Source organism: Mesoplodon bidens (genome assembly GCF_964165515.1).
Source record: "Mesoplodon bidens genome assembly, chromosome: 11".
Classification (NCBI taxonomy): Eukaryota; Metazoa; Chordata; class Mammalia; order Artiodactyla; family Ziphiidae; genus Mesoplodon; species Mesoplodon bidens.
The window spans coordinates 78,109,527-78,129,278 of NC_138167.1; the positions used below are offsets into that span (position 1 = coordinate 78,109,527).

The 19,752-nt window shown below is 38.8% G+C and overlaps 1 protein-coding gene across 1 annotated transcript in view; it reads right to left on the bottom strand.

The window, feature by feature from the left end:
- ANO4 (anoctamin 4) overlaps positions 1 to 19,752 on the bottom strand; it is a 422,274-nt gene that overhangs the window by 48,382 nt on the left and 354,140 nt on the right. Inside the window, exons 18-22 of the mRNA XM_081248924.1 lie at positions 14,594 to 14,630; positions 12,375 to 12,486; positions 11,385 to 11,442; positions 11,148 to 11,245; positions 9,245 to 9,387 (exon numbers count right to left, since the gene is read on the bottom strand). Coding sequence (XP_081105050.1) covers positions 9,245 to 9,387; positions 11,148 to 11,245; positions 11,385 to 11,442; positions 12,375 to 12,486; positions 14,594 to 14,630 — 448 coding nt within the window. The remainder of the gene's footprint in view (positions 1 to 9,244; positions 9,388 to 11,147; positions 11,246 to 11,384; positions 11,443 to 12,374; positions 12,487 to 14,593; positions 14,631 to 19,752) is intronic.

A 19,752-nucleotide genomic window follows, 5' to 3' on the forward strand; every position in this document is an offset into this window, starting at 1 on the left:
GATAAAACCCCAGAACAACAACTAAGTGAAGTGGAGATAGATAGGCAATGTACCCAAAAAAGAATTCAGAGTAATGATAGTAAAGGTGACCCAAGATCTCAGAAAAAGAATGGAGGCATAGACCGAGAAGATACAAGAAATGTTTAACAAAGAGCTAGAGGTTATAAAGAGCAAACAAACAGAGTTGAACAATACAATAACTGAAATGAAAAATACACTAGAAGGAATCAACAGCAGAATAAGTAAGGCAAAAGAACGGATAAGTGAGCTGGAAGACAGAATGGTGGAAATCACTGCCATGGAGCAGAATAAAGAAAAATGAGTGAAAAGAAATGAAGACAGTCTAAGAGACCTCTGGGACAACATTGAATGCACCAACATTTGCATAATAGGGGTCCCAGAAGGAGAAGAGAGAGAAAGGGCCTGAGAAAATGTTTGAAGAGATAATAGCTGAAAACTTCCTAACAGGGGAAAGGAAACAGTCACCCAAGTCCAGGAAGTGCAGAGAGGCCCATACAGGATAAAACTAAGGAGGAACATGCACACAGTAATCAAACCGACAAAAATTAAAGACAAAGAGAAAATATTAAAGGCAACAAGGGAAAAGCAACAAATAACTTACAAGGGAATCCCCATAAGGGTATCAGCTGATTTCTCAGCAAAAACTGTGCAGGCCAGAAGGGAGTGGCATGATATATTTCAAGTGATGAAAGGGAAGAACCTACAACCAAGTACAACCAAGAGTACTCTACCCAGCAAGGCTCTTGTTCAGATTTGACAGAGAAATCAAAAGCTTTACAGGCAAGCAAAAGCCAAGAGAATTCAGCACCACCAACCCAGCTTTACAACAAATGCTAAAGGAATTTCTCTAGGTGGAAAGAAAAGGCCACAACTAGAAACAAGAAAATTACAAATGGGAAAGCTCACCAGTAAAGGCAAACATACAGTAAAGGTAGGAAACCATCTAAACACAAATAGGATATCAAAACCAGCACCTGTGAGAAGAGGAGTGTACAGATGCAGGATATTGGAAATGCATTTGAAATGTACAGACCAGAAACTTAAAACAATCTTCTGTATATATATAGACTGCTATATCAAAACCTCATGGGAACCACAAGCTGAAAATCTTCAATAGGTAAACACACAAAAAAGAAAAAGCATTCCAAACACAACACTAAAGATAGTCATCAAACCACAAGAGAAGAAAACAAAAGAGGAAGGGAAGAAAAAAGAACTACAAAACCAAATCCAAAACAATTAACAAAATGGCAGTAAGAACATACATATTGGTAACTACCTTAAATGCAAATGGATTAAATGTGCCAAACAAAAGACATAGACTGGCTGGCTGGATACAAAAACAAGACCTGTATATATGCTGTCTACAAGAGACCCAATTCAGATCTGTGGACACATATAGACTGAAACTAAGAGGATGGAAAAAGGTATTACATGCAAGTGTTAATCTAAAGAAAGCTGGAGTAGCAATACTCATATCAGACAAATTAGACTCTAAAATAAAGACTGCTATAAGAGACAAAGAAGGACACTACATAATGATCAAGGGATCAATCCAAGAAGAAGATATAACAATTGTGTACATGTGCCCAACACAGGAGCATAAGGCAAATGCCAATAGCCATAAAACGAGAAATGGACAGTAACACAAAACAGTGGGGGACTTTAACACCCCACTTACATCAATGGACAGATCATCCAGACAGAAAATCAGTAAGGAAACACAGGCCTTAAATGACATATTAGACCAGATGGACTTAATTGATATAGAGCATTTCATCTGAAAGCAGCAGAATACACATCCTTTTTAAGTGTACGTGGAACATTCTCCAGGATAGATTACATGCTGGGCCATAAAGCAAGCCTTGGTAAATTAAAGAACATTGAAGTCATATCAAGCATCTTTTCTGACCACAACACTATGAGATTAGAAATCAACTACAAGGAAAAAAAAAAACTGTAAGAAGCCAGTGACAGCAGGATAGCCAGAAAATCCTCAAATATTTTGATATTAAGCAACACATTTCTAAAAAAACCCCATAGGTCAAAAATAAACTACAATGGCAATTAGCAAATGCCTTGATGATGAAAATATAGCATATCAAAACTTATAGGATCCAGCTATGAAGCAGTATTCTTAGAGAAAAATCATAGTTCTAAACGCCTAAATTAGAAAAAGAAGAAAAGTAGAAAATCAGTTATTTAAGCTTCCATCTGAAGATGTTTGGAAAAGAGAAAATTAGGCCCAAAGAAAGAATAAGGCAGGAAATAAAAGCAGAAATAAATGAAAAAATTAATAAACCTCTAGCCAGATTGTTAAAGGAAAAAAGCAAAAAGCACAAACTATGAAAGTATAAATGAAAAAGAGAACATCACTACAGACCTTATGTACATTAAAAGTTCATAAGAGTATTATAAACAACTTTATTCCACTAAATGTGAAAATTTAGATGAAACATAAGTTTCTTGAAAAACACAAACCACAGACTACTGAAATGGTTACTTGAAGAAATAGAAAATCTGAATAGTTATATATCTCTTAACTAAATTAAATCTATAATTAGAAACTTTCCTACAAAAGACATTCCAGGTCCAGCTGACAAAAGATTCATATCCAGAATATATAAATAACTTCTAAAATCACTAAGAAAGAGAAACAGAACAGAATCATGGGCCTGAATGGGAATTCACGAAAGAGGATACCCAAATGACCAGAAGCATATGAAAAGGTATTCAGCATTTTAAGTTGCCATGAAATTTCAAATTAAAACAATGATGAGGTACTACTACATACGAACCAGAATGGCCAAAATTTAAAAAGACTGACACTAACAAGTTTTAGTGAGTATGTGGAATAACTGAAGCTCTTATATTGCTAGTTGGAGTTTTGAAAACTGTTTGCAGGTGTCTACCGAAGATTCACAAATGCATACATTATGATGGCCACTCCACTGGTAACTCCACTCTTGCATAAATTCCCAACAGAAATACATACAAACGTTAACCAAAACCCATGTTCATAGCAATATTGTTTGTAAGAACCCAAACCTAGAAATAACTCACAAATCTATCACCAGTAGAATGGATGCGTAAATAGTGGTGAATTCCTGTTTTCAGGGGTCTAGAAGATCTGCAGACTCACAAACTAGTTCATCCACTGGCACACTGATGCCTGCACATCCACAAGTAAGTTTGCCTCTTTTTTTTTTTTTTTTGACTGAAGTTTGACAGAGGCTTTGATTCTTATTAAAATGCAACTATCTAGCTCATTAATCCTTAGCAGTGCTCAGAAGTCCATTTCATGATATGGGAAAGGATTGAGGGATTGGTGGGGGAAGGGGAGAAAGATGGAATGGAAAGTATCTGGTATTGGAAATGAAAAAAAAACTACATGTGACTAAGGAAAGATGGAGGTGGGTATCAAAGACAAACTCCCTTGTTTCATAATTTTGCTTCAGGTACACATTCTACAAATACTATACAAAAATGAAAATGAAATTTTACCTGTAGCAACATGGAAGAATCTTATAAATACGATATTGAATGGAATAAGCCATTTACAAAAGAAAATGTATAATTCCATTTCTATAGAGACTTAAAAAAAATTAGAAGTCAGGAAAGTGCTTGGGGAGGGTGTTATACCTGGGAGAGGAAACAAGGGAGCCTTCTTTGATAGTGATAATATCCTATTTCTTGATGTAGCTCACAGGATGACAAACATTTTCTATAAAGAGCCAGATAGTAAATATTCCAGGTTTTGTGGGCCATAAAGTCTCTGTCACAACTAATCAGCTCTGCTGCTGTAGTGCAAAAGTAACTACAGATAATATGTAGAGGCCTGGAGACGAGATGGCAGGGTAGAAGGACTTGAGCTTACCTCCTCTCATGAAGACACCAAAATCACAGCTAACTGCTGAACAACCCTCAACAAAAAAGACACAATACCACCAAAAAAGGTATTCTACACCCAGAAACAAAGAAGAAGCCACAACAAGACTGTAGGAGGGGCACTTTCATGATATAAACAAATCCCATACCTGCTGGGTGGGCAACCCACAAACTGGAAAATAATTATATCGTAGGGGTTCTCCCATAGGAGTGAGAGTTCTGAGCCCTATGTCAAGCTCCACAGCCTAGGTAGGGGTCTGGCATCAGGAGGAGGAGCCTCCAGAGCATTTGACTTTGAAAGCCAGCAGGGCTTGAGTGAAGGAGCTCCACAGGAGTGGGAGAAACAGGGACTCCACTCTTGGAGGGTGCACACAATGTTTCACATGCACTAAGACCCAGGGCAAAGCAGTGACTCCATACGAGCCTGGGCCAGACCTACCTGCGGGTCTTGGAGGGTCTCCTGGGGAGGCGGGGGTCAGCTGTGGCTCACTGTGGGGGCAAGGACACTGGTGGCAGATGCTTTTTGGCACTGAGACCTGGCCCCACCCAACAGCCTGCAGGCTCCAGTGCTGGGATACCTCAGGCCAAACAACCAGCAGAGTGGGAACACACACAGCCCCACCCATCAGCGGATAGGCTGCCTAAAGTCATCCTGAGCAAATCGGTCAGTGTGATACACCACATCAACAAATTGAAGAATAAAAACCATATGATCATCTCAGTAGATGCAGAAAAAGCTTTTGATAAAATTCAACACCCAATTATGATAAAAACTCTCCAAAAAGTGGGCATAGAGGGAACGTACATCAATATTATAAGGGCCATATATGACAAACCCACTGCTAACATCATACTCAACAGTGAAAGGCTGAAAGCATTTCCTCTAAGATCAGGAACAAGACAAGGATGTCCACTCTCACTACTTTTATTCAACATAGTTTTGGAAGTCCTAGACAATGGCAATCAGAGAAGAAAAAGAAATAAAAGGAATCCAAATTGGAAAAGAAGTAAAACTATCACTGTTTGCAGATGACATGATACTGTACCTAGAAAATCCTAAAGATGCTTCCAGAATAGTACTAGATCTCATCAATGAATTTGGTAAGGTTGCAGGATACAAAGTTAATACACAGAAATCTGTTGCATTTCTATACACTAACAATGAAAGATCAGAAGGAGAAATTAAGGAAACAATCCCATTTATCATCACATCAAAAAGAATAAAATCCTAGGAATAAACCTACCTAAGGAGGCAAAAGACCTGTACTCTGAAAACTATAAGATGCTGATGAAAGAAAATGAAGATGACACAAACAGATGGAAAGATGATATACCATGTTCTTGGACTGGAAGAATCAATATTGTCAAAATGACTATACTATCCAAGGCAACCTACAGATTCAATTCAATCCTTATTAAATTACCAGTGGCATTTTTCACAGAACTAGAACAAAAATATTTTAAATGTGTATGGAAACACAAAAGACCCTGAATAGCCAAAGCAATCCTGAGAAAAGAAAATGGAGCTGGAGGATTCAGGCTCCCTGACCTCAGACTATACTACGATCAAAACAGGGTGGCACTAGCACAAAAACAGAAATATAGATCAATGGAACAGGATAGAAAGCCCAGGAATAAACCCATGCACCTATGGTCAATTAATCTATGGCAGAGGAGGCAAGAATATACAATGGAGAAAAGACAGTCTCTTCAGTAAGTGGTGCTGGGAAAACTGGACAGCTACATGTAAAAGAAAGAAACTAGAACATTTTCTAACACTATAAACAAAAATAAACTCAAAATGGATTAAAGACCTAAATGTAAGACCAGGTACTATAAACCTCTTAGAGGAAAACATATGCAGAACACTCTTTGACATAAATTGCAGCAAGATCTTTTTGGATCCACCTCCTACAGTAATAAAAATAAAAACAAAAATAAACAAATGGGACCTAATTAAACTTAAAAGCTTTTGCACAGCACAGGAAACCATAAACAAAATCAAAAGACAACCCTTAATGGGAGAAGTGACCTACAAGGGATTAGTCGCCAAAATATACAAATAGCTCATGGAACTGAATATCAAAACAAAAAACACAGCCCAGTCAAAAAATGGGCAGAAGATCTAAATAGACATTTCTCCAAAGAAGACATACAGATGGCCAACAGGCACATGAAAAGACTCAACATCTCTATTTATTAGAGAAATGCAGATCAAAACTACAATGAGGAATCACCTCACACTGGTCAGAATGACTGTCATCAAATAGTCTACAAACAATAAATGCTGGAGAGGGTGTGGAGAGAAGGGAACCCTCCTACACAGTTGGTGGGAATGTAAATTGGTACAGCCACTATGGAGAACAGTATGGAGGTTTCTTAAAAAACTAAAAGTAGAATTACCATACAACCCAGCAATCCTGGGCATATATCTGGAGAAAACCATAATTCAAAAAGATACATGCACCCCAATGTTCATTGCAGCACTATATACAATGGCCAAGACATGGAAGCAACCTAAATGTCCCATCAACAGAGGAAAGGATAAAGAAGATGTGGTACATATATACAATGGAATATTACTCGGCCATAGAAAAGAATGAAATAATGCCACCTGCAGCAACATGATGGACCCAGAGAATATTGTGCTTAGTGAAACAAGTCAGATAGAGAAAGACAAGTGCTATATGATATCACAAGTGGAATCTAAAAAGATGATACAAATGAACTTATTTCCTAAACAGAAAGAGACTCACAGACTTCAGAAACAAACTTATGGTTACCAAAGGGGAAGGTGGGGAGGAGGGATAAATTAGGAGTTTGGGATTCACATATACACACGACTATATATGAAATAGATAATCAACAAGGACCTACTGTATAGCACAGGGAACTCTACGTAATAATCTATATGGGAAAAGAATCTGAAAAAGAATGGATATATATATATGTATAACTGAACCACATTGCTGTACACCCAAAACTAACACAACATTGTAAATCAACTGTAATATAAAATAAAAATTAAATTAAAAAACTGTAGATAATGTGCAAATAAATGGGTATTGCTGTGTTTCAATAGAATGTTATTTACAAAGCCAGGCAGTGGACTGGCTTTGGGTCTGAGGGCAGTAGTGTGTTAACCCCTCACCTACATAGATTGGTTACATTTGTGCATAAATTTGTGAATATTTATTGATCTGTAACACTTTTTTTTTTTTTTTCTTTTTTTTTTTTGCGGTATGCGGGCCTCTCACTGCTGTGGCCTCTCCCGTTGCGGAGCACAGGCTCCGGACGCGCAGGCCCAGAGGCCATGGCTCACGGGCCCAGCCGCTCCGCGGCATATGGGATCCTCCCAGACCGGGGCACGAACCCGTATCCCCTGCATCAGCAGGTGGACTCTCAACCACTGCGCCACCAGGGAGGCCCGACACTTTTGATTTATATGCTTTTCTCACTATATATTCTACTTCAATGAATACATTTAAAAAATATAACAAAGCAGGAAAGTCATTAAGAAAATAACAAAAACAACAAGAACAGAAGCAAGCAGTTAGGATTCACTGGTCTGCTTGTAATGCTGCTTCTGAGATTTGTTTCTTGCTGCAAAGACACTGGAGTATTTGGAGCACTACCAGTTCTTTTCATGCACTCTATATACCAACATTATTGTTCATTTCCTTCTTTATGGGAGGAGAATCCATTAAGAGACCTCCAAGTGGTTAGTTCTCTTAATGAATTCCCTTTATTAAGTGTTATTATTACTGCCCAAATTGATTTCTTCTCCAAGTTTTATCATTCTGCCATTCTATAATTGAAACTCTAAAAACATTGGTAGGTAGTTAGGACATAAGCAATCTAAGAAACATTAAGTATCAACTCTACTACTGCTTTAATTTTCAGATTTGTCCAGAAAGAACTTCTTTCAGAAGTAATGTATCTTGCCCATCCCTACCCCCACTTTCACCCCAATGTTACAGAGCTTAAACATAATTAGAAAAAAAGGGAAACACGCTCAGTGTATCTGCTAAGGGATTTTGTTAAGCTTTTCTCCCCTGGAAGATAAGAAGAATAGAAAAATAATAATAATGACATGGATGACATATATCAAGTACTTACTATGAGCCAGGCATTGTTCTAAGCCCTTTCCATGTGTTAATTTATTTAATCCACATAAAAATGCTCTGAAGTGGTTACTTTTTTATCCCCATTGTAGAGAAGAGGAAAGTGAGACAAAGAGTTTAAGTAATTGCCCAAGGTTTCACAGTTAATAAGTGAGGGACTGGGATTTGAACTCAGGTAATCTGTTTCTAAAGCTCATGCTCTCAGATACATGCTAAAATAAGTAGCTTGGATTTGATCATAGAGAAATCAGATTCCTTCAATAAAAGTGTAGCATAGCTTAAGCATTCCCAGCTTCCTGCCACCCCCTCAAGGGAAATGACTGTCCCCAGTCTACCCCCTACTGACTCATACTGCAGCATCTATGCCACTTTATTGCACTTACCTTTTATATCTCTGACTTTCCCCCACTGTGCACTCTTTCAGAGCTGGGACTGTGCCTGATTCCTTGTATCGCTAGTGCCAAACATAATGTCTGCCTGGACATAACATGGCTCAAAAGATGTCTGCTGGATACAAACTACTATATATAAAACAGATAAACAACAAGGTCCTACTGTATAGCACAGGGAACTATATTAAATATCTTATAATAAACTATAATAGAAAGGAATATGAGAAAGAATGTTTATATTCTTTTATGTATATATGTATAACTGAATCACTTTGCCATACACCTGAAACTAACACAACATTGTAAATTAACTATACTTAAATTAAAAAAAAAACATGTCTGCTGAGTGAATGAATCAATCACACCATGAGTGATCACTCCTTTTTCTTTGGTTCACCAAGTTTTCAGCTCTTTTTTTCCTGGTGATTTATTACAAGGGACAGGACACAATGTCATGAAGAATGTGAAGTGACTTGGCACTATTTCTGTCAATAAAGCTTCTTAAAGCAAGAACACCCTTCCTCTGCATTTAGCTCAAGAATCCCCCCATACTGCTAGCCTCTATGATAATGGTGTATGTCTAGTTAAATGTAGCTAGAATTTACATTTATAATTAATAGGCTAAAACAGACAACAAGGTCCTACTCTATAGCACAGGGAACTATATTCAATATCCTATGATAAACCATTATGGAAAAGAATATGAAAAGAATTATAACTGAGTCATTTTGCTGTACAGCAGAAATTAACACAACATTGTAAATTAATTATACTTCAATAAAATTTTTAAAAATCAGATAAAATAGGCTATTTTCATACTCATTTCTAAGTATTCATCGAAAAGTCCGTAGGCGTTCATCGGCTGAAGGTTGTAGTCCTTTTCCCACTGTGGGAAACTTATTTTCCTTTCAGGTCCATGTTCTTGTCTTACTTTCCTTCTAGTCCACCAATTCTGAATTAACCTGCACAACAAGATCAATTTATTTAAAAAAATGTATATAGCTGTTCATAAGACAAGTAATAAGAAATAGAATTAGAATATAGAACAATAGTTTTAAAAATTTAGGACAGGCTGCCAAGGAAATGAAGCCTTGGATTAGCAAGGAAATAACAATGGAGGCTACACTTCAAGCATTTGTACTTGCAAGTGAACAGAATGATTGATGAACTTATTTTAATCATTCACGAAACTGTCTCTCGTCCAGTGTTGCCTCGGAGGGTTGGGTAGAGGACTGAGAACATTGATAACCTGATCCCCCAGTACAAAGGCAACCCGCAGGCCTCTGAGAAGAAGATGGTTTGGCCTAGCTGGCTTAGTTGAGGACCCGTGAGCAGTCTTACCATGGGGTGCTGACCTGCATACTCTGACTCGAGGGCCCTAGAAGGTCTGCAAACCCACAAAGGTTTCCTCCTCTCCTGGCATACAGAAGCCCGCAGGTCGACAACTGGATCTGCCTGCTTTCGGGTTGAGTTTGACAGAGGCTCTGATTCCCAATAAAATGCATCTCACACTGGTGAGGTTAGTACATTAATCCTTGGCAGTGTTCAGAAGTGCATCTTACGATACAGAACAGGGTCGAAGAAATCGGGGCGGCGGGGGTCAGTTTTGTGTACTGTAGGGGGCAAGGAGAAAGCTGAGGGGTATCTGAGAGTAGCGATGCCAAAGCAAAAACAAATGTGAAATAAACTAAATAAGGGGATGGGTATCAAAGACAATTTTGCCTACTTCACAATTTTGCTCTATGTCCATATTAGTAGAAGATAAATATAGTTCCCTTGATGTCTATGACAGTTTGATAAGTTATGGATGATACTTTAAAAGAGAATATAATGCTTCTAATTTTTAAATTTTATGCTTTTTTTTAAGTTTTATAGAAAACATCAACACTTGGAAGAAATTTTCTAAAAATAAATCTAAGAAGAGAAAAATTACTGGCAGTGGTTCTGACAGGGAGCTAAGAGATGACTTTTCGAAGTGAACCAAGTTCCAGCTAATTGTTCTGGCTGAGTGGTCTTCCCTGAAACCTGGAATTCTCTATGGAGACACTTGAGCTGACCTGGAAACCTGTAGGTATAGAATTAAAGAAGAAATAGAAGTGCTGCTGATTTATGTCCCTTTAAAACTTAACTGACCAGAACTGAGCAAACACAGCCAAATTCAAGGTTATCCTTACAAAGGTGATGCAAGTTTTTGCCCATTGCCATCAACATAAACTGTTATCATCAGGTAATGATGTTTTTACTGGTTAGGATATGCTTACTTAGAAATATTCCAGTTTCTTTTTTGAATCATTTCTTTAGGTCTTCTTTTCATAAGTTCCTTTCCTGTACAGTTGAATTTAAGGAAGTTTAAAGAAATTACCATTTCTGATTTATTGCAGGGGTTGGGGAGTAGAGACCTCGTTAGTGTGTCGTCATCATTTAAAGCAGCTTGGAAGCAGGTATCCACTTATTTAGGGGCCCACAGAGACTTCTTAAAGAATATTCACTTTTGTTTATGGGATTTGTGCTAAATCTTCCAAAAGAGCTAATGTTTATTATTTTCATGATTTGTCTTTGAATATCTAAGCATGAAGACTTAGCTCCAGGTACACACACACACACACACACACACGCACATACAGGCTTAACTGCTGAGTCTGCATTGCTTATCTTACTTGCCACACCTAGAAAAGCCAACGAGACATGCTGCCTCTCAAGTATAGATATCTAAGGTACTTACGGGTAGCCAAGTTCCATGAAATTATTCCAGGTCTGCTTTAGCACCATTATAATACCCATTTGCATACAGAGATCAATAAGGCATCCACTAGGGTGGCACTGCGAGGTAAGCAAACACAGAAATTCAAGAATCAATGGACAGGAAGAAAGGCTGTCTGGTTTCTAATCTGCACAAAGTTGCCTTAAACCTGTTTAACGCACGTCTGTAGGAAACAAGGAATGATGGGAGAATACCGACCTCTTCTAGTCTCCACCTGTTTATCAGCCTCAAGTAGGCACCTGGGTGTCCTGTGAATCTTCAACACACACAGAAAAACAAACCATTAGCATCCTGTAGCCTTCAGTGAATATTATATTCAGATTAGCACATCCTCCAGTGAAAATTACTGGCGCAGTAAGGAACAGGTCTCAGGGAATTAGGAAAACTCTCTGGAACTGGCATAATGGCAGCTTCTGGAATTCTCTGGGGGATATTTCTCTCCTGGCCCTTCTGTCTGGCTGCTGACCACAGAGGCCAGTTCTTGCTGCCTGCTGTGACTTTTAACTTTTTCTGCTGAATATCAAGTGGCTGTTGTGTAAGCAGCAGGTTGGGTTTAAACACATCAGATCTTTTTGAATATTAGTAATGCCGTGTTTTTTATTTTTTAAAACTAAACTATTTGACTAGCATTCCATGCTGAAGTAGCTAGAAACTGCGGAGAGGCTGCTCATCCATTTCACTAAAACCCAATACTCGGCTCTTCCCTGGTTCTCGTCTCCTCAGACACACTGCCTGGTGTAATGAAGTTCATGGTACCTGGACGTTCCTGGACGTTCCAAATCCTCAGAACTGCTGGATTCAGAAGCTACCCAGTCTCCTTCGGCATCCTACGTCAGCCCCCTTTCCTGTCTGAATGTCCTTCCCTCCTCTGTGAGGTCAGGGATCTGGGACATGCCACCTGCTCTTATAGGTGTGAGATCCAGAGGCCTGATTCAGGTACAGATGGAGCCTGCAAGTTTTACATTCACACTTCACGTGTGCAAACTATTTTCTTCTACTCACCTTAACAAGAAAAGGTACAAGGGACTTTGATGGAGACCATTCCCCAGAATGGGAAGGGAAAGGAAAGGAGACTGATCTCCTCTTTATACACTTTATAAAAGTCACCCTAAAGGCTGGCCTCTCTGTCACCCTGGTCAGTGACCTCTGTCCCTGGCCGGGGGAGGTGTGGAGAGAATGGGTTCTTACCTTCCGAGGAAGAACGCGATGTAAAACGTGGAGCTGTTCAGATTGACAAACTGAAAAAGAAACATTTTCAGGGTGAAGCTGTTCTCCCACTCGGACTCAGTGCGAGGCTGTTCTGTGGACACAAGGGGAGCAGACTTTGAGAGGCTGCGTCTGACCCCTTCTCAACTCCCTCTGTCCAGCTCCCCAGACGCACGGGGTGGGAGCACAGGCTTCCTAAGGAGGCTGCAGGAGGGCCCAGCTTGCCTACAGATGACATGCGACGGAATGGACCATCCACGGGTTCCTCAAGCTCCCAGACCAGCCCCAGCGAGGCTTTGGTGGGAAGTGACTACTGACTTGTCTGAGGGCAGGGAATATCGTTTGTTCCGCTCTTCCAGGATGCCCAGAGAGCCTGGAGTAGAGACAGCCAGGCTGAAGGGGCCGCACTCCCGGCCCTGGCTCCTTGCAGGAGCCTCTCCTTTCGCTCTTAGTTTCCACCTGTGGGGTGGGGCCTGTGTGGCGTCAGGTCCCCTCCCATCTCCTAGTAACTCCTTGGTCTCGACTTCTATTTCTGCTGTGATGTGAGGTGCTACTGGGAGAGAGGGAGTCAGACCCCCCCATCTCAGAATGAGCATCTGACCCCGTTACCTGTCACCCTCATCCACCATCATTTTCATTCTCAAGGACAAGTACCGAGGAGGTGACCTCATCTTTAGAGCTTTTATTGTATAGCAGCATCTTTGTCTTACAACTTCCTGACCTCAGTCAGGCACCAATTCTCATCTTCTTGTATTTCAATTTCCATACAGCAAATGCCCTTTGGACATTGTGATACAAACCAAAAATATGGATCAATCCTCCAACCTGAAATCTCATGTCAAATGCGCTTATCCTTCCCTGGAAGTTGCATCCTCACCTCAAACAACATCAAAGAAAATGCATTTAATGCAATAGCACTTTCTGGTTCCACATTCCCTGAGCTTCTAATTACTCATTTACCATTTCACCCCATCCATTCCTTTCCCACAAATTATAGCTCAGAATGCTTCCCAGGAGTATATCTGAGAAGGGAGGGGAGAAAGAATGAGAATCGGATTTAAAATGGTTTAAATGTCAATTTCAGAGCAAGGCCATACTGCTGTTGAGGGAAGAAATGACAAAGGATGCTTCAAGGGCTTTAGCTTTACTTCACTTCTGCTAATGAACTCTTGGTTACACAGGAAGGTCTCCTAGCTCATCAGCCAGCTGGGTGGGTTCCCAGGTGGCCCAACCACAGATGGACCATGGCTGTTGTCTCCACAGGCATCTTTTCCAGCCTGGAGCAAGGTCCCCCCTGGACACAGTCTATCAATGGGCAGTTACCTCTTCTGTGGACATAAACTTTTATCTTTTTGGGCAAAGAGTGGCGGTGATGGAAGATTTCAATGAATTTAAAGGAGATATGCCAAGTGCCTAGCTCTGTATCTGGCACATAGAAGGGCTCAAACAGATGAGGTGCCAGATGTATCTGGCATCTTTTATTATAATGATTATTATAAATAAAAACACTTTTGTGATTTTTTTCTCCCTTTGGCAAGCTACATATGGGAATGTGCTAAAACAGGTTTTGTGTGGGAGCATGTAATTTTCTCAAACTGCATAGAGTAAAATGACTAATATCTCATTAATGAAATTGGGACAGTTCCTCTATCTTGAAAATGTAGTAAATGTACAGCTCATAGCTGGTTACCAGATTGTTCTGGTGCCTTACAAAGTCAGAGAAACGTTCTTAGGGATGACTTGTCCAGATGAATGTCACTTCCACAAATGTCAGTAATGGTTAGCCTGTCTACATAAAAGACTCCCAGTGTTCAAAGCAACTAACTTTGCTGTGATTTTATATGCCATTAAAACTTGCTGTGTTTTTAATTAAATAAAAATTGTAGGCAACAGCAAATGAACACTTTTCTAAATGATTATAGGTACTTCATACACATGTACTTTTGTAAGAGAAAACCTACTTTAAATTATATTAGCTCATGAAACATAATGTCTAAATGCTTTAAAGCTTTAGGTAGGAAAGATTCTCTCAATTCCTAGACATATTTAACATGTCCTGTTGAGGGCAAAGAACAAATTGTTGTATGCAATTCAAAATAAAGGGAATATTTGTTTTCAGCAGTGTTTCAGAAATGAATCTTTGAGAAGGTATTTTTTCAGGCCACAATACTGTACTGTGAAGTAAAGAGGGTTCCACTTACCTAAATTTGTCAGAAGCAGTGCAACTTTTTCATAGAGCTGTAAAATAAATTTAATACATTTAACAAACTGTAGATGTTCTAAAATCTGTAATTATGAAATAAATAGGTAAGTAAGTCATAAATGAAAATAATTTCATTAACCATCCACTGCTCAAACAATGAAAACATCATCAACAATTGTGTCCTTTCAGGACAAGAAAGAATTGTACAAGGTCCCATTTTAATATTTTAAAAGTCTCACTTCTTGTTTTGGGGTGAATAATTCTGTAACAACAGGCCAGCTGCCACTAATTATCAGCTTGCTAAGGGATGCTGGGCAAGTCACAACATTCCTGGGCCTCCTCAATGTAAAATCTCCTCAATGTAAAATCTCTAAGACTGCTTCTGATAAGAGTCTGTAATCCTATTGTTTTTATGGGCTGATTTTCTAGATTATAGCATTCCTAAACACCAAAGTGATCAAACATTATTGGGAACCGCCAAACTTATGGTACTCTGCTTTTCTATTAGTGAATTAGATGCATCCCTAACTCACCCAGCCATCTGGTAAATGGAGGGTCCTAATAGGATGGAAGGGGTGTGTGTCCCTGTGCTTGTGTGTGTGTATGGAAGTATAGGGGGTACAGTTAAGGGCAAACCCAGCTCTAGGAGATTCCCTAGGGAGGGTATAAATTGAAAAAGAAAAGAGCAAGTGCTTTCTCTAAAATGAAAGATGATAAATGAAAACGAAAAAGAAGTCAAATGGATTTGAACAATATGAAAATTAAGATCACATTTAGACTAAAGTAGTGAAATTTCACTGGTTAAAATTCCCCAGGCTGGAATAACAGCTTTACTGCCAGCAAGCTGTAGGTCTTGGGCATGTTACCTCACCTCTTCTTTAGACCGTCGTTTTCTTTACATGTGGTTGAGAATGGGTATTGGACACACTCATCTTGAGGTCCTTCCTAACTTCTGCATTCTCTTACCCCAGATTTCTTCTAACTACAGAAATAGTCTAAATACTCAGATTGTATGACTCTAAACTTTCAGCAAAGACTGTGGTTTGTTATATTAAGATATAAATAATTCACATGGCCACAGTATCGAAGTTTGTATATAGAAATCTCAGACTCTTGGAGTCCAATGTTAAAACAGACTGGTATAATTTTCAATAAGAAATCTTGTGTTATAGATGAGTCATACATCTCAATTTTATCATAAAAATAAAATACTGGTAAACATATTAGGACAGATATTCTAATCAAAGTTATTTTAATATTACAAAGGCATGGTATTATTAAAGTTACTTACATAATTATCAAGGAAAATTAAATTCAGCTGGTGAGACAACCTTTCTCAAAAATATAATTTTTGATTACCTAGTTCATCCTTTAATCTTTCATGTTGATGTACATTTGTTAAAGCGCCTCGCTTTGCACACTTGTGTCAAAGGCCTTGAGAGCTGGTGACATGCCATCGTTACTTTTGTTTGGAAACTGAAAAAATTGGAATTTAAAAAAGGAACAGCACAGGAGTTGAAATATAATTATTATTAACCTTTTGAAAAGTAAGGTAAAGTGTATGAGGACACTGGGATTCATGGCATCTGTGAACATTTTATCTTGATGATACAATGAGATGGATAGTGAGCCTTTGAGCAGGATGCAACAGAAAAGAGCACATAAACAAAGGGACTGATAGCCAACAAGAGAGCGTCACATGAGTGGTTTCTGGAAAAGGCCTGATTTCTCATTAGCCAGTTGAGACAGAAAGCACGGATAGTTTGTTCTGATAAGGGTAGTAGAAGATCTAAGTTTCCAAACTGGATGCCACAAATGGTTACTGTTAGAATCTTTAACTAACAGCAAGCTTTCTGATCCTAAGGATATGTCCAAAAGAAGCTATGAGCACTTCTAATTTTATCTTGTCCACCTGATCAATATATGTGGGTTTGTTCTGATGCAAGCCATATTTTCTGGTTTAGTTCTTTTTGGAACAAGTCATTGTGGTTTTCACTGTTTACAGATTATAATGAAATGTCAGATTCATTTTGGTATGGCTGAATAAAAAGGATGGTAATAACTTTTAATGTCTTCCTTTCTTGGCATATATAGCTTGAGACCACTATATTGAGATGTTCTTTGGTCACTAGTGAAGCAGAATAAAATTGAAAGAGCATGACAAGGAGGATTGAGGAAATCTATCTATTCACTCTGTCTTTGAACTATTTATTTTTCAAGACATGGAATAAAATGAAAACCCCGTAACTAGTCACTAAGAGGCATAATAGTTTGTTAGGATCCAGAATACTTTTGTAAAATAATATGAGCTTTATTTTTTTTTAAATGCACATAAAAGTAAACACACATTGTCAAATCCAGAAAATAGGCATTCCTTATAGATCTTCTTCAGTTAGGATTGGAAGAAAGTCAGAAATAGGATATATGATCTATAATAATTATTTGAAAGAGGTTTTAATGAACATAAATACCAATCTAGCTCTCAAGATTTTTATATTCAGTTAATGAAAAAGTATTCATGACTAATGTCCAAATGATTTTTTTTTTTTTTGCAAGACCAGTATGGCCAAAATTTTAAGTAATTGAAAACAATTTATATAGCTATAAAAACTATATTATTGAGTCATAAAAATGTCTTAAATTGAGTCATTTCAGCAGTCATTAATAGTTTAGTTCTGAATTGGTCAAAGCTATGTTATAGTCATTAGTCTGTCGTTTGTCCTTTATTCAATATTTGCTTTTTAAGGACTTAAAATTTTTAAAAATCTATTTTGATGAAGAGCTTTCCCAGCTATATTACACACTTGGTTGCCTTCATAATGGAACCTGCAAGGCTTCAGGGCATAAGACAGGAGTGTAAAGGTGTGTGCTGGATGAGGATGTCCTCAGAGATGGCCGAGGAGGGTAAGGCAATTGGTCACTGCACAAAAGGGTCCTGGATGATGCTAGTTTTAGAGTGTGTATGCTTTTTATTTTCTTTCCTTCCCCTTGCTATGGCTTGTCATTTTCTGACCCTGTCGGTATTCTTGCCTTAGTAACCTTCTGTTATTTTAGTTTGATGTTGGCTGAGAAATCAGAACACCAAATGTGTTCACATTATATCTAAAAACAAAGAAAAGAAACCTTAAGGGCATTCCTAAGAATGATACGTGTCAGCTTGAGTGTGTGGGCTTGGTCATCCATTTTGGTGACTCAGAAACCCTTTGTTAAATAAAACATGTAAAATGCCTACCTGTCGAGCTCCTAGCACACAGTAGGTGCTTTGTAGTGGCCCTACTTATATACTGTTTCGTCTCCCCTCCTGCTTTGTTCTTAGTTTATTTCTTCTTTTCTTGGCTGTGTTCCACGAAGCAGAGGTTTTGGATAAGTGATTTTCAGTTAACTGAAGTGACAACACTGGCTCCTGGTCAAAGTGTACCAGCAAGCATGTGCTTATAGACCCACTGCATATATGCAGAAATTTATTTCTTAAGATGTGCGAATTAAAGTTTAGTAAGACATTGGAGAAGAGAGAGGATAAAATACAGTAAGCTTTAATTCACTGCCTCCTACCCGGACACCACAGAATCTTCTTTTACTGCTCGGGCTGTTCGGTTAATTTCACTATGAATCACTCCCCTTCACAATGAATACTCATTCCACAATTAACTTTGAGACTAGCTGAACCTGGGACAGGGGGAGTGCAAGGGAGTGACAAACATCCACTTTCAATATATACAATGGAATATCACTCAGCCATAAAAAGAAACGAAACTGAGCTATTTGTAATGAGGTGGATAGACCTAGAGTCTGTCATACAGAGTGAACTAAGTCAGAAAGACAAAGACAAATACCGTATGCTAACACATATATACGGAATTTAAAAAAAAAAATGTCATGAAGAACCTGTGGGCAAAACGGGAATAAAGACACAGACCTACTTGAGAATGGACTTGAGGATATGGGGAGGGGGAAGGGTAAGCTGTGACAAAGCGAAAGAGAGGCATGGACATATATACACTACCAAACGTAAGGTAGATAGATAGTGGGAAACAGCCGCAGAGCACAGGGAGATCAGCTTGGTGCTTTGTGTCCGCCTGGAGGGGTGGGATGGGGAGGGTGGGAAGGAGGGAGATGCATGAGGGAAGGGATGTGGGAACAGATGTATATGTATGACTGATTCACTTTGTTATAAAGCAGAAACTAATAAAAAAATTAAAAATTAAAAAAAAAAAATCTCCACTTGACCAAGCAGTTACACAGTCATCATGTCAAAATGATCTGCAAGTGCTTTTTTTTTTCCTACCTTCTGGATTTTTAAACTTTTTTTCTAAAATAATAAAGAAGTTCCTGTATTTTTAACAATAATAATAAGTTACCTATATTTCATTATCTCGGTGATTTCAGCACAACGGCCCAGATTTAAGTTGCAGTATAAATAAGGGTGAGGGGAACTATAATTGAACACTTATTCCACGCCTAACACTATACATGATACTCTACATACGTTATTTATTCCCTCCTACAAACCTCAAGTCTAACAATGTCAGCCATTGCCTTTTGTTCTGCAAATAGTAACAACAGTTTACTGAGAGCCTACTATAAGCCAGAGCCTGTTTCTGGCAGGCTCTGCCAGAAACAGAGGCTGCCAGAGTTTGGAAACTTAGATCTACTACTCTTATCAGAAGAGACAAAAGTTTCTGCCCTCTTGGGGCTACATTCCAATGGAGAAGATAAATAACAAAATAAATTTAAAAAATAGCCTATTAGATGGCGATTAATGCCATAGAGCAAAATTAAGCAGGCAAGGAGCTAGGAAATGGTCAGACGGCAGGAGTGGGTTGCAATTTTAAATTGAGTGACGAGGGAAGCCTTATACTGGAAAAGTAACAGTTGAACAAAGACTTGAAGGAGGTGCAGGAGTAAACTCTGCAGACCCCATGGGAAAGAATGTTCCAGGTAGAGAGAAGAGCAAGTCAAAAGTCCTAGGGTGAGAGCTTGCCTGGCACATTGAAGAAAAAAGGGAAGGCCAGTGAGAAGCAGGAAAGTCAAGGTGAGGAGGGAGGAGAGAAAGTCAGAGACCTCGCTGGGGCCAGATGAGGGAGACCCTGGGTCTCCATGTGAAGAGAGAACTTTTATTCTGAGCGAGAGGGAAGCCACTGGATACAGTGAACAGAG